The sequence below is a fragment of the Alosa sapidissima genome, chromosome 2, assembly GCF_018492685.1.
Source record: "Alosa sapidissima isolate fAloSap1 chromosome 2, fAloSap1.pri, whole genome shotgun sequence".
NCBI lineage: Eukaryota > Metazoa > Chordata > Actinopteri > Clupeiformes > Clupeidae > Alosa > Alosa sapidissima.
This window is the reverse complement of record NC_055958.1, coordinates 31,279,343-31,292,884: the sequence shown is the minus strand read 5'-3', so window position 1 is coordinate 31,292,884 and position 13,542 is coordinate 31,279,343. Positions and strand designations below refer to the sequence as shown.

The 13,542-nt window shown below is 45.9% G+C and overlaps 1 protein-coding gene across 6 annotated transcripts in view; it reads left to right on the top strand.

Annotated features, from left to right (window-relative positions):
• dcaf6 (ddb1 and cul4 associated factor 6) overlaps positions 1–13,542 on the top strand; it is a 49,989-nt gene that overhangs the window by 19,297 nt on the left and 17,150 nt on the right. For all 6 annotated transcript variants that reach the window (XM_042077055.1, XM_042077046.1, XM_042077037.1 and 3 more), the window contains 4 exons: positions 1,433–1,546; positions 2,652–2,787; positions 3,307–3,518; positions 11,585–11,678. In XM_042077055.1, coding sequence (XP_041932989.1) covers positions 1,433–1,546; positions 2,652–2,787; positions 3,307–3,518; positions 11,585–11,678 — 556 coding nt within the window. The remainder of the gene's footprint in view (positions 1–1,432; positions 1,547–2,651; positions 2,788–3,306; positions 3,519–11,584; positions 11,679–13,542) is intronic.

The following is a 13,542-nucleotide window of genomic DNA, read 5'->3' as shown; positions in this document are numbered from 1 at the left end:
ATGATATGAGCTGTGCCATTATGATGCAGCCTATGAGGTATGATCCATTTGCCTGGCCACACCCACTAGATCTCCTTTCAGGGAGATACTTGTTTGGAACACGGTAGTTCACTAACGTTTCCCCAGGTCGGCCCAATCAGCAACGAGAGAGGATGACTATAGATTTGAAACCGAAAGGGGCTATAGTAAACGGTAGGAGCAACGCCTGCAAACATAAAAATTGAGCTATGCCGTTATGATGAAGCCTATGAGGTATGAGCTATGCCATTATGATGCAGCCTATGAGGTATGATAGTGCCTTCATGTGGCTGGGACGTGGGAAGGCTCTTCGGCACTTTGGAACTCCATACGTCCAAACTGAGAGCGTTATACCATGTAATAGAGGACTTTAAACATTGATTCCATAACTCAAGAGTCCTACTGCTTTGGAGGAGACTTAAAATTGGTGAAAGATGAATAAAACTGTCAAAAGGCCACAGAAATATGATGGCGGTTTGGCCAGTGGCTGATCACAAGTCCTGTTTTAAATTCTGCTGAAAGCTGAATCCAGAAGCCATTTTTTTATAATCCATCATAATTATGCATGCAAACGGCCTTTAATATGCATGCCGTGAGAACCCTCTGCAGACATTACCATGCTGTCCACAAGTGGCTGCTGCCTGTGAGCACGATGGCTAAAGTGCTCGAGTGTCAGACTTTTAATGGCATGTGGGAGGTTCTCTGTCGCTCTAAAAAGGAGAAGTTGGGTGGCAGTTCAATGGCTCGGTGCTCTTAAAGTGACAGGCTGAGACTGTTATTGTGTACCTCATGAGAGCTTGAGGATGCTGGGTGTGTTTGTGTATCGGTACATTTCCTCCTAAATGATATTCCGATCTACAGACTGCAATGCTGCAATGTTAAAATGACGATAGTGCTACAACTACTACCTCATCTCTGTGTTATTGGTTTGATTCATGCCACTCTTCAAGAGTTGCCTACTCTGTATTTCTGCACATGCCGATTCTGTGATCGGTGTCCTGCTGGTCCTCTCAGCAACAAGATGTCTTTAGGACTGATCTCTTATGCTTCTTGAAATCTGTCTAAGTTCATGTATGCTTAAAATTATATTACCTTTTTGTAGATCTCTCCCCTCTCACTCTCTTTCTCCCTCACTTTCTCCCTCTCTTTCTTTCTTTCTTTCTCACTCACTCACACACACACACACACACACACACACACACACACACTCTCACCCCCTGTATTTTGTGCCTGTGACAGATACTGTGTCATATTTGCCACCTTCCCTACTGCTGTGCCTGGTCAAATATTATCCCATCATTTGTTCCTTTCCATCTCCCCTTCTGTTTTCCTCTATCTATATCTATCCATCCATCCATCTTCTACACTCTTCATTTCCTTCTCTGCTCTGTTTGACCCTTCTCTCTCTCCGTAGATTATGACCGTACCAAACGACCCCTACACCTTCCTGTCTTGCGGAGAAGACGGCACGGTGCGGTGGTTCGACCTGCGCATGAAGACAAGCTGCACCAAAGAGGACTGTAAAGATGTAAGGACTGCAGGAGGACCTAAACCGTCCCAGCATGCCTCACTTCCTTCAGCAGGGGCCACGTAATCACCTTGGCTGCCTGTCAGAGGGGCTGAGTGTCAGAGAGAGGAATACACTTTTCAAGCAGCCGCACCTTTATCACACACACACACGAACACACACACGAACACACTACTGTGCCCACAATGACCACAGTCAGAGTCGGTGTACGTTTAAGATGGAATCGATGCCTGGGAGTGTACAGTATGTGGAACTGTAGGGCTAGTTGTATATGCACAAGAAGGGTCACCCAAGGTGGGCGGTATCAAGAGAGAGACTATACTTTAATGTGCATGAATGTTCTGCAGTGTGTCTGTTGAAGTTTTGCATGAATATCTCTCTCACTGTGTGTATGTGTGCATGTGCAAATTAATATGTTCCTGACCATGTCATTCAACACCCTGCTGCAGTTCTCTCTAAATGAATTATTTTTATTTAATTGTGCTTATATGGTAGTATGGATGCTCTCGGCACAGAAATGTGAAATAGCTCATCCACAAAATGTAAATGAGTTTAAAAAGATTTGGACTGTTTTTAGTCATTTTCATAATCAACCCCCGAGGTGATGAAAAGTTTCCTGTTGAGAAAGCAACTGTCTTTGGCTACTTTTCCTTGTGCTTGCTGTGTGTGTGTGTGTGTGTGTGTGTGTGTGTGTGTGGTGTTTGTTTTGTGTAATGGGAAAAGCACACAACAGGTAGTTTATAGTCCATTGTGTATTCAGTACTGGGGTTGCCTATAAAACTGAATTGCTATCATTTCTCTGGAGAACATGTAAATACACCATCATTTGTGATCATCCATGCTTTCTGCTCTCTTGAGCCTTCATTGCTTTGCTATAGTTCCACCTCTATGCAGCAAGCTTTTCAACTCCGTAACTTGTAAGACCTTAGATTTCCTGTGTCTAATGTAACTAATGAAAAGGGCATTAGTTTTCAATCTTAGCTTACTGTAAATGTGTGTTTTGTGTTCCACTTCTGTTTTGAAGTTGATCTTTTCTCTCTCTCTCTCTCTCCCTCTCCCTCTCCCTCTCCCTCTCCCTCTCTCTCTCACTCCATTCTCTACATAGGACATTTTGATAAACTGCCGCAGGGCTGCTACCTCGATATCCATCTGCCCCCTTGTCCCCTACTACCTGGCTGTTGGCTGCTCCGACAGCTCAGTGAGGATCTACGACAGAAGAATGCTTGGCACAAGAGCTACGGGTAAGAGCAGCGTCTCTCAGCTCAAACCATCAGCTCTAGTTTTTAAGTTCGCTCATGATATTTACTACTGTCAATAGGGGGGTAATCGAAAGGTACACAAAAATCACGATTCGGAACGTACCTTGGTGTGGAGATCACAGTTCGGTTAATTTTCAGTACAGTAAGCCTGTAAGAACTGCCAGTCTAACATTTACTGACTATTATTGCTGATGCTCAACACATATAAGCAGGAATAGTATTCTTAAAAGAAGTGAAATGCTATTCATTAACTAAACTGACATATGGTCAGCCGTTTGTGATTTGGAACTCGAAATTGAAACTTGATCCTCACACAAAAAAAGCTTCTGTTGATTACTGGTACACATCTGTATTGAACCTAACGTCCTGTACCTAAACGGTTCGGTACGAATACATGCAATCAGCTAGTATATAGTTAAAAGACTTTTGACAACATTTGAAAATATGACCTCAAGTATGTCTGATATTTACGTTTGTATATATAACTGTATTTTTCTGTAGGTAACTATATGGGCCGGGGAACGACAGGTCTGTGCGTGAGATTTGTCCCCGCCCACCTCTCCAACAAGTCGTGTCGCGTGACCTCGCTGTGCTACAGTGGCGACGGTCAGGAGGTCCTGGTCAGTTACTCGTCCGACTACATCTACCTGTTCGACCCCAAAGACGACCAGGCCCGTGAGCTCAAGGGACCCTCAGAGGAGCGGAGGGAAGAGGTGAGGCTCACTGGTCGGCCCACTGCCGCCATTTTGGCTCAAGCTCTGTTCCACTACACTGAGCCCAAGTGGTAGCCACTGGAATGGGCCAGATATTTTGGGGCTTTTTTTCTCTTTATTCAGAATGGACAGTGAAGTGTGACAGGAAGCAAGTGGGAGAGAGAAAATGGTGGGGATAATGACCGCGGGTCAGACTCAAAGCCGGCTCCCCATGGGCACTTGGACCCGAATATACAGCGGGGAAAATAAGTATTGAACACGTCAAAATTTTTTTCAGTAAGTATACTTCCAGTGAGGCTATTCGCATGAAATTTTCACCGGACATTAGTATTAACTTAGGTAATCCACACATATATAAAAATCCAAACATTAATGTCTAAAAGTAGGGTTATGAGTAAAAAAGTGGAATGGCACAGGGAAAAAGTATTGGACACGCTAAGATAAAGCAGTACACAAACGCAAGGAATGGCAAGGAACAAACTGGAATCTGTAAGTAGTTAGAGAAAGTATCCCTCCTATCTGTGCAAATTGATATAAGCTGGGTTAGTACATACTGGTGGGCTATAAAAGGTTTTTTGTTAGCAAGGTGTCACACAAGAAACATTTCATGATGGGTAAAAGCAAAGAGCTCTCCCAAGATCTTTGCAACCTTATTGTTGCCAAACATATTAATGGAACTGGTTACGGATGCACTTCAAAACTTCAGAATCATCCTGCAAGCAGTATTGGAGCCATTATTTGGAAGTGGAAGGAACATCACTACATCATCCACTGGCCATGCACAGGATCTCCTTGCATGATTTCTGACCAGGAAGTCAGAAGAGTAGCCCAAGAGCCAAGGACCACTCTGAGAAAGCTCCAGAAAGATTTGGAGGCAGCAGGTACAATTGTTACAGAGAAAATCATAGGTAATGCACTCCACCGCCATGGCCTCTATGTACGCTCATCCAGCATGATTCTATTGCTGAAGAAAAACATGTCGAAGCTCGTTGAAAGTTTGCTACACAACATTTGAACAATCCTATGAAATACTGAGAGAATGTATTCTGGTTAAAAATGTAACTTTTCGGATGTCATACTACACACCATATTTGGGCTGTTTTTCATCTCATGGTACTAGCAGACTTCATACAGTTGAAGGAATGATGAATGGAGTCATTTTGTTCTGGGAGAATCTTTACATCCACCAGGATGATGAGGATGAGACATGGCTAGACCTTCCAGCAGGACAATGATCCTAACCAGTCAGCAAAGGAAACTCTCAATTGGTTTCAGAGAAAGGAAATCAAGGCCCTGACTTCAATTCAATTGAACAGTTTTGGAAGTTAACTAAAGATCAGGATTCACAAGAGGGACCCCTGAAATCTTCAATATTAAAGGACTATCTGTTTAAAAGAATGGGCCAAACTCACACCAGAATACTGTGACTGATTAGTTTCATCATACAGGAAATACCTTGAAGCTGTCATTACGAATAAAGGCTTTTCCACAAAGTATTTAAGAAATTTCAGCAGGTGTGTTCAATACTTTTTTCCTGTGTCATTCCACTTTATTGCACATAACTCTACCTATGGACTTTAATGTTTGGATTTTTTTATATGGGTGGATTATCTGAGTTAATACTAATGTCTGGTGAAAAGTTCATGCAAATAGCCTCATTGGAAGTATACTTACTGAAAAAAATGTTGACGTGTTCAATACTTATTTTCCCCGCTGTAGTATTGTTGCCACAGTTCCCCCCCGGTTCAGACACAGTTGCTTAGACAAATGTTTGACTACTTAGCAATGCATGGGTCATTCCACAGGAGCTAGTCTAGACTAAATGGAAATGTAGCTTGTCTCTTTACTGTAATATGAGATGGTGTACATTTTATAGTAGGACATGCTGCCAATGTGAATTTCTATTTGCAATCATCCAACTTCCATCCCGAAAAAGAAATGATAAAACTAATGCTGAAAATACCCCCCTGCTAATATTTACTACACAACAGGGACCCTCTTCATAGCACTTCAGAGCCCAATAGCACCGTTATGAGTGGAGTACACCTTTAAGGCATTGATTTCCCTTGCGCTTACTTTCAAGTTTGGTCACAATTAGTTGTGTACAGTGACTGTGTCACTATGGAGTCTCGGAGCTTTGTGTGTGTGAGGCCCACAGGTACCCGTAAGTAGCAGAGCAGTCATTATGGGTGTATGAAAGTAATGAGTTTCTTCCTGGCGGTGTCGAAAGTACTCTGAGACGTCTTTGGCCGGGAATTGAGAAAGACTTCCGAGATGCTCGGACATGCTCTGCAACGGCTCTCTTAGTAAATTTTCCGCGAGATGTACTTAGCAGTAGTTCGGTACGTGCAGTCCGATGGCCCTTCCCCGTCGCTACGAGAGCGCTCCAGTCTGTGGCTTGGCCGCGGGCCACCTCGTGTTGTCATACAACCATAATTGAGCAGTATTGAGTTTGGCTTAGCACACCAGCAGCAGCCAGGGCATGCAGACGGGGGTGTGTGGGGGTGGGATGGGCGGGGTGTGGTGGATTGGTGAACGGGTTGTTCCTGTGATGGGTGCTCTTGCTTAAGGAGCCAGGCAGATTGCATGATGGATGAGATCTGTGCCCAGGCGAGATGCGTGTTTCGCGGTGGGTTGTGGGTTGCGCGTGTGAAGGATGTACTGCAATCGGCTGCAGTATTGCAGTGCAGCAGCACTGTTCACGACGTGTGGTGGAGGAAGAGGAAGAGGAGGAAGAGAGAGCGTGTGTGTGGGGTGGGGTGGCTTTATGGCCAAAGTAGATTTGGCCTGTAGCATAAACTCTCTCTCCCCCTCTCTTTCTCTCTCTCACACACACACACACACACACACACACACACACACACACACACACACACACACACAGATGCTAATAGGTCTCTTGTGTCCAATCTTGTTGTCTCTGTGTGTGTGTAACGAATGGGGAGCAAAAGAGACACACACACACTACCCCACTCATACCCATGGTACGCTCACTCTCTTGTGCTCGGCAGATGGGTACTCCCTGTAAACAGTGCAGATGGGATTTTTAGTTGTTTTGGCAACTTGAGTGAAGTGCTCTCAGGGTCCCTCTTATAAAACCACAGTGAGAGAAAGAAAGAGAGAGAGAGAGAGACAGAGAGGGAGAGGGAGAGAGAGAGAGACAGAGAGGGAGAGAGAGAGAGACAGAGAGGGAGAGAGCGAAAGAGAAGGGGGCCAGAGAGACAGAGAGGGAGAGAGAGAAGGGTGACCCTGAATGACCATGGAAGGGAGTCGGACAGAGAAACAGACAAAGAAAGAAAGAGACAGATGGAGAGACCGAGAGAGACTGAGACAGAGAGAGAGAGAGACACGATGAGACCCCGACAGCGCTACAGAGACAAAAACAGGGGGATAGAGAGAAAGGGTTAAAGAGAGAAAGAGGAGGGGAACTGAGAAAGAGTAGTGAAAGACCATACAATGCTTGCAGACCAAATTTAGTGCAGAATGAGGGCGAGGGGAAATAAGGCAGTAAACGTAAACAGAAGGCAGAACGGTGTAGGAGTGGGAAGCAGTGGGCAGGAGAGGGCAGGAGAGGGCAGGAGTGGGCAGGAGTGGGCAGGAGAGGGCAGGAGAGGGCAGGAGAGGGCAGAAGAGGGCAGAAGAGGGCAGGAGAGGGCAGGAGTGGGCAGGAGTGATGCTAATGCAGAGAGAGAGAGAGAGAGAGAGAGATAGACACAGAAGGGAGAGAGAGAGAGAGGGTGGGAGAGAGAGAGAGGGAGACACCAGGACAAAGAGCCTGACTGTCTCCATTCTGCCCAAATGATGACCGTCCTCCTGGGCCGGGACTATGCTTCTCATGCACACACATGCGCACACACACGCACACAGCTCAATCTCAGACTGCTGCAGTAGCCACGTGGTCCAGCTGTTCTGTAGCTGCTCTGTATACTTGTTGATGTGTAGATACGTGTTTATAACTCGTGTACATAACTGAGATGTTTACATGTAGAAAGCTACGTATGTAATAAATATCCATGGATGCTGACACACACACACACACACACGTGTAAACTGGCAAGCACACTCCAGCACAAACTGGTGGGGGGGATTCGAAGTTGCAGTACATAAAAGAAGGTTGTGTGTGTGTGAGTGTGCGTGTCTGCGCACGTGTGTGTGTTTTTGAATGTGGGGGGGTTGAGGAATGTGCTGGATCACTGCTCCAGCCCCTCAGCTGTCGCACGGTGTGTTCAGCTGTGTGTGCCCCCCCATCTCCTCTGTGTGTCCCACATGCCTTTCCAAATACAGCCACACATGCTGCCCCCCCCGGTCACCCCCCAGGGATGGAAATAGCCAGGGACATGGGCAGTGTGGAGGTGGACAGCAGTATTGGTAGGTGAGCATGCAGGCCAACGCTGGGTGGATCCTGCTTCTTAACGATGGAGAGAGCTGGCATCGAAGGATCAGATGGGGACGTTGCTGTGAATATGCTCGGCCGCCACGAGCCAGTTATCTTTATCTCTGGCACCTCCTGGTTAAAACCCAAAAAGCCAGAAGGATCCTTTCACAGCCCTAGTGCTATATTCATACTCCAAATCAAGATCAAGAAGTGAGCTTTCACCCTTCTGCTCCACGGGGGGGGGTTTCTGTCCTCCCCAAGCTCACCTTAGGACACTTAGGGTACATTGTGGCAGGTGTACCGCCCCAGGCGAACTCCCCACCTGCCCAACATCCTCCACCTTCTTCACCCTCTCTTCATCATCCGCCTCTTCTTCCTCACAAAACATCTCTCCACCATCCCTCTCCATCTTCCTCTTCCTCTTCCTCTTCCTCTTCCCTGCCCATGGGACCTTCACCAGTCCATCTCTATGGTATTTGTAGACCATTACAGCAGACATAGAAAAAAAGTGAATCAGATATATCCAAATCTTTTACAGCAGTTACATAATATCAAGCCCTTTTGAAGACGATTTGATTTTGAGTGCAGACGTGAACTCCAAGGGCTGCTATAAGAAATTGCTTTAATGTGAGATACGTACTGTAAATGGTATATTCTGACTGAGGATGTAGGTTGCAGCTAGGCCTGTGTGTTTGTTGGTATGAGTGTGTAGTGTTTGTGCGCTGTTGGGTTAGTTATCAGGCTGTTGACAGACTCCACTCTCCCATCGGTGCGTTTATCACGACCGCAGAGCCTCTTGCCAGGCCTCCGTGTAAGTTATTAATCAGAGCTTGTTAACAGTAGCTGCAGTAGCTTTTCACAACACACACACACACACACACACACACACACACACACACACACACACACACACACACACACACACACACACACACACACACACATAACTTATATGGTTTCATGGGGCCAGGCCAATTTCCTCATGGTTGCTTAAGAGAGACATTAATAGCCCTTGTGGTATTGTGGACAATATGGAACCAAAATGTAGGGCTGTGTCTAGGGACATGCACATTCAAAAGTTTAGAGAAGGTCACATGAAGTCCACCTGTAAAGGTTATAGTGGATTTTAGGTTCATCCTGAAATTTCACCCGAAAGCCGAATATCCCTGACTTTTTGTGAGTAGTATATATTGCAGTTTTTTTATATACATCCCAACAGAACCCAATATTAGCAGCTGGTAATAGAGCATTCATACAATATTTCCTTGTTATGGTGTAGCCTGCTGTCTTGTGTTCATTATCCAGTTGTGAATGTAGAGCGTATTTCAGCAGGCTCCATAAGGGCCGTCAGCCCACCTGCACTGAACCTGCATGACTCAGAGGAGGAAGAGGAGGAGGAGGAGGAGGAGGAAGATGAAAGGTCCTTTGTGCTCAGTTCAAGTGCACAATATTGTCATACATAACATAACAAACATACAAACATAACAAAAACAAACAAGTATGGGACCCTTTTTTTGTTGTTTTTGTTGAAGTATGAAGGTTATTTGAGGCGTTGCAGAATTGTTTATCAGTGGTTGTGCTGGTTTGTTTTTAATTGTATTAATATTTTTTGCGTAACCTGTATCCAAAGGCGTTCCAGAGACGCAGTAAGGAGGAGAACACTCTCCATTAGCCTACATATTACATATCTACTCACACACTGTGCTATCTTTAGAACCCTTCATTTAGATTTTTTTAGATGCTGAATACCACGTCACTCACCGTTTACGTTGCGTCAGTCATTCATATAATGTCAAAGGCCTGACAGCTTGGCCTCTCAGTCACCTTCTATATTTAATAGCCTGACCTCACCCCTATCCTCTGCATATATCTACCTGTATCCTCAACGGTAGCTCTTTTCATGATTCTCATTATCATGCCCCAACTCCTTCTCAGTTTGTGAAGTCTGAATGGACAATAACAAGGCATCAAAAATAAAGTGTGCTAGAGTCGTGTGTTTACTAGTAAGGAAGCAACAAATAAAGTGTGCTAGAGTCGTGTGTTTACTAGTAAGGAAGCAACAAATAAAGTGTGCTAGAGTCGTGTGTTTACTAGTAAGGAAGCAACAAATAAGTCTTGGAAGTTGCTTCACCTTCTGTCTGAGCTGTGTGGGGTGCGACATGGGGTCCTTTGCCCTCGTGAGTACTCTGGAAAAATGATCTGGGGCACACGAGGAGCGTGTTTATTTCTAGAAAGAGAGAGAGCGAGAGAAAAGGAGAGAGGAAGAGAGATGGAGAGATAGAGAGACTCTGGTGCAGAGAGAGAGAAGGAGAGAGGTGGGCAGAATGAGACAAGGATATGGAAAAGAAAAGATTGAGAGAGAGAGAGGGAGGGAGAAAGAAGGAAAGTGGGAGACATGGAGTGAGAGAAAGAGAGCGAGGGAACGCTGTGATCCAGAAACGGGGGTATATGTGACTGTAACACGTGGCAGCAGGAGAGCAGCTCATGTTTTTTGACTGCGTCTCAAATCACTCCCTCACCCCCTAGCTCCCTCACACAGTGGTTTAGGGTCCTGGGCCATGAACCTGCAATACTGGCTGGCTGGCTGAGTCTTATTGTGCATACAGAGGATAAAAAAAACTAGACTCCGAGGACCAGGGCTAAACGTCCTGTGGCCTAAAAACTGTGGACTCCTCGGAGGCCTCGGCTTCCTCATCTCGCGCTGCTCAGAGCTGACCTCTCCTCCTGCCCTCAAAGGGCAATGCTGGAGAATCTGGCTTCAGATGACTTAAGGTGGTTAAGGTTTAAAACCCCCTCATAAGAGCACGCAAGAGAGGTTGTGTGTGATTGAAACGAACCTAAGCACAGACACACACTCAAAAGAACATAATACTAGTGTCTGTCAGGGCTGAGAATAGCACCACTAAGTCTAATGGATTTATGGATTTCAATTGTCATGCAATACAGCCACTGATTACCTGTGCATTGACGTGACCGGCCAAAACAGAATACAACTCCAGATTCTTCCCTGAATTACTTCTGAAACTGAGTGCTGAGCAGTAGTGCATCTTCAAAGCAGCCGCCATGAGTAGTGCATGTATTAGCATGTCAGGGGTTGCACATAAATTCACTTTGAGTTCCAGTAGCCTCATTAATGCACTTTTCAACCCTGGTGCTGATCCCTGGGCTGATACATAGTTAGTACTGCATGTGTGCGTGTGTGTGTGATTGTGATTGTGATTGCTTGTGTTTGAGGAAAATTGAATGGTGTAGCGATTAAAGGCTTTATCCCAAATGGCTCACTCGCTCCCGATGTTCCCTTTGAGTGTGCATGTGGAGTAAGTGCACAGGGAGGGCATTATGGAAAGGGAGCTGGATATGGGGGTGGGTTTGTTGGGGGGTGGGGGTGGGTTTGTTGGGGGGTGGAGGTGGGGGTGGCAGAAGGGATTTGGGAGCCACTCTGGGACTGAGATGAAAGTGAAAGCAGTGGTGTGGAGGATTGTCACAGGGGGGCACAAAGTGTAGTAGGGGTGGGAGGGGGAGGTCTGCTAGGGCATTAGGGTTATTTTTGACACCATCCCCCCACCCCCACTCTTGCATGTGTTTCTTTGACACTGACAGGGTGTTGACGTTGATGTGTGTGTGTGTGTGTGTGTGTGTGTGTGTGTGTGTGTGTGTGTGTGTGTTTGTTTGTGTGTGTTTGTTTCCACAGCTGAGGCAGCCTCCAGTCAAGCGGTTGCGTCTAAGAGGAGACTGGTCGGACACGGGACCTCGTGCTCGGCCGGAGTGTGAGAGAGAGCGAGATGGTAAGTGGAGAACTGCTGTCACACACACACACACACACTTCAAACACTTCCATGACCTGACGAGATATTGTAGAGACCACAAGTAAAATAAAAAGCACTCATATTATATAAAGTTTTGACTAGATCTTAAACTATTTGGAAAAAGCTTTTTTCCCTCGTTTCCTCTATCACACACAAGCTCTCACGTCAGCAGTCATCAAATTCTCAAAATGTGCTACCTCAATATCTCTGATAACTCCTCCAGCCCCTTTCATCCTGTCAAGACATTCTCTGTCTCTTACGCTCTCTTATCACACACACACACACACACACACACACACACACACACACAGCTGTGTCCTGGAGTGTACCCTCTTCTGAAGAGAAATGGCCTTCCGTCTCATCTCTTTAATAATGAGTGCCATGGCCATCCCTCAGTCCTTCCCTCCCTCGATCATTCTCTCCCTCTTATCATTCTCTCCTTTCCACGTCCCCCCCCCCCCCCCCACATCACTCCTTCACTCCGTGGTCCCCTAATCCACCTCTCCAGAGAGGAGTGGTGCATTTTAACGTTAGTCTCACAGAGCAGAGGGACAGACCTCCTGGCTCAGTGGAGTGGGGAGGATGGGGAGGCAACTCTGCTTTTGTAGAAAACATGGGAGGAGGAGGAGGAGGAGGAGGAGGAGGAGGAGGAGGAGGAGGAGTTGAGTATTGGTGTTTGGTGTTTTAAGCCCCCAACGTCGTCTTCAAGGCAGAGCTGTATGGAAGGCGCAAGGGTTAGGGTTGGGGTTGGGGTTAAAGGTGCACTATGAGTTCCTGCATGATGTCACTTCTGTTGACGTTCCAAGTAAATACCAGACATAACAGAGCAAGCTCACCCCTCCCCCCATGTTTCCGTAACTGTCATGAACTGGAAAGTGGATTTATGCTACGCTAACATCGCTAAGATGGCTGAGCTAACTCCAACTGTTCAGTGAGTTAATTTATATTCTAAGTCTTTATACAATATTTTTACGATATTAGGTTATAACTTACAGTTGATATATTGAAAATTCTTATATGAGCTTATGCAAAAGAAACACTTCTTGTAGAATTTATCCTCCCTGCGATCGAAAGTGCTAGCTAGCTAGGACCTACAGACCTAGAAGAAGCTAGGAACCACAAACTATTACATTGAAAAATGACTTACATAATTTCTTGTTTCGCCTCGCATACACTGTAGAGCTGCAACTCATTGAAGCACTAACCCCCACCCCCTCCCCATCTTGTCGGTGATTGGCTGGAACGTGGTTTGTTATATATTGGTGCACAGCCTGTTCCCCCTAGTGTTTACACTTTTTCACAGTGTATTCAGGGGCCAGCCAGCTAGCGGATCAAGCAGAGATGCCTATGATTTGAGACAAAAATGAAATTGCTCTAAAACCATGCAGGAACTCGTAGTGCACTTTTAAACGTTCCACATTCTTGACGCACCCGACCGGTAGCGCGACAATGTGACGTCACAGAAGCGCCGTAACCATTTATACTCGTGCGTCGTGGTCACAACACTAGTTGCAATATTCTCCTGAACAGAGGTGTCGCTGTTGTGAAAAGATTAACGTCAGGATAAGGTGTAATTAAGGTCAGGATTAGGTGTCTTGAAGTCGACGGTCGCAGCGCTGCCTTGAAGTCGTCAGTGGGGGCTAAAAACACCATTGAGCTTGAATATTTATGAATCATATAATGGTTTATTGCAGCTTGACAAAAGTTGGGTTGCATTGAAGCCAATTAGAGAATGTTGTTGTGCTCGGCATACTGGAAGGTCCGAACACCAGTCGCACGTGCACAATAGGGTTATGCCCTCACATGAACTTTTGAATCGGGCGTTCCACTAGTGAAGGCTCTA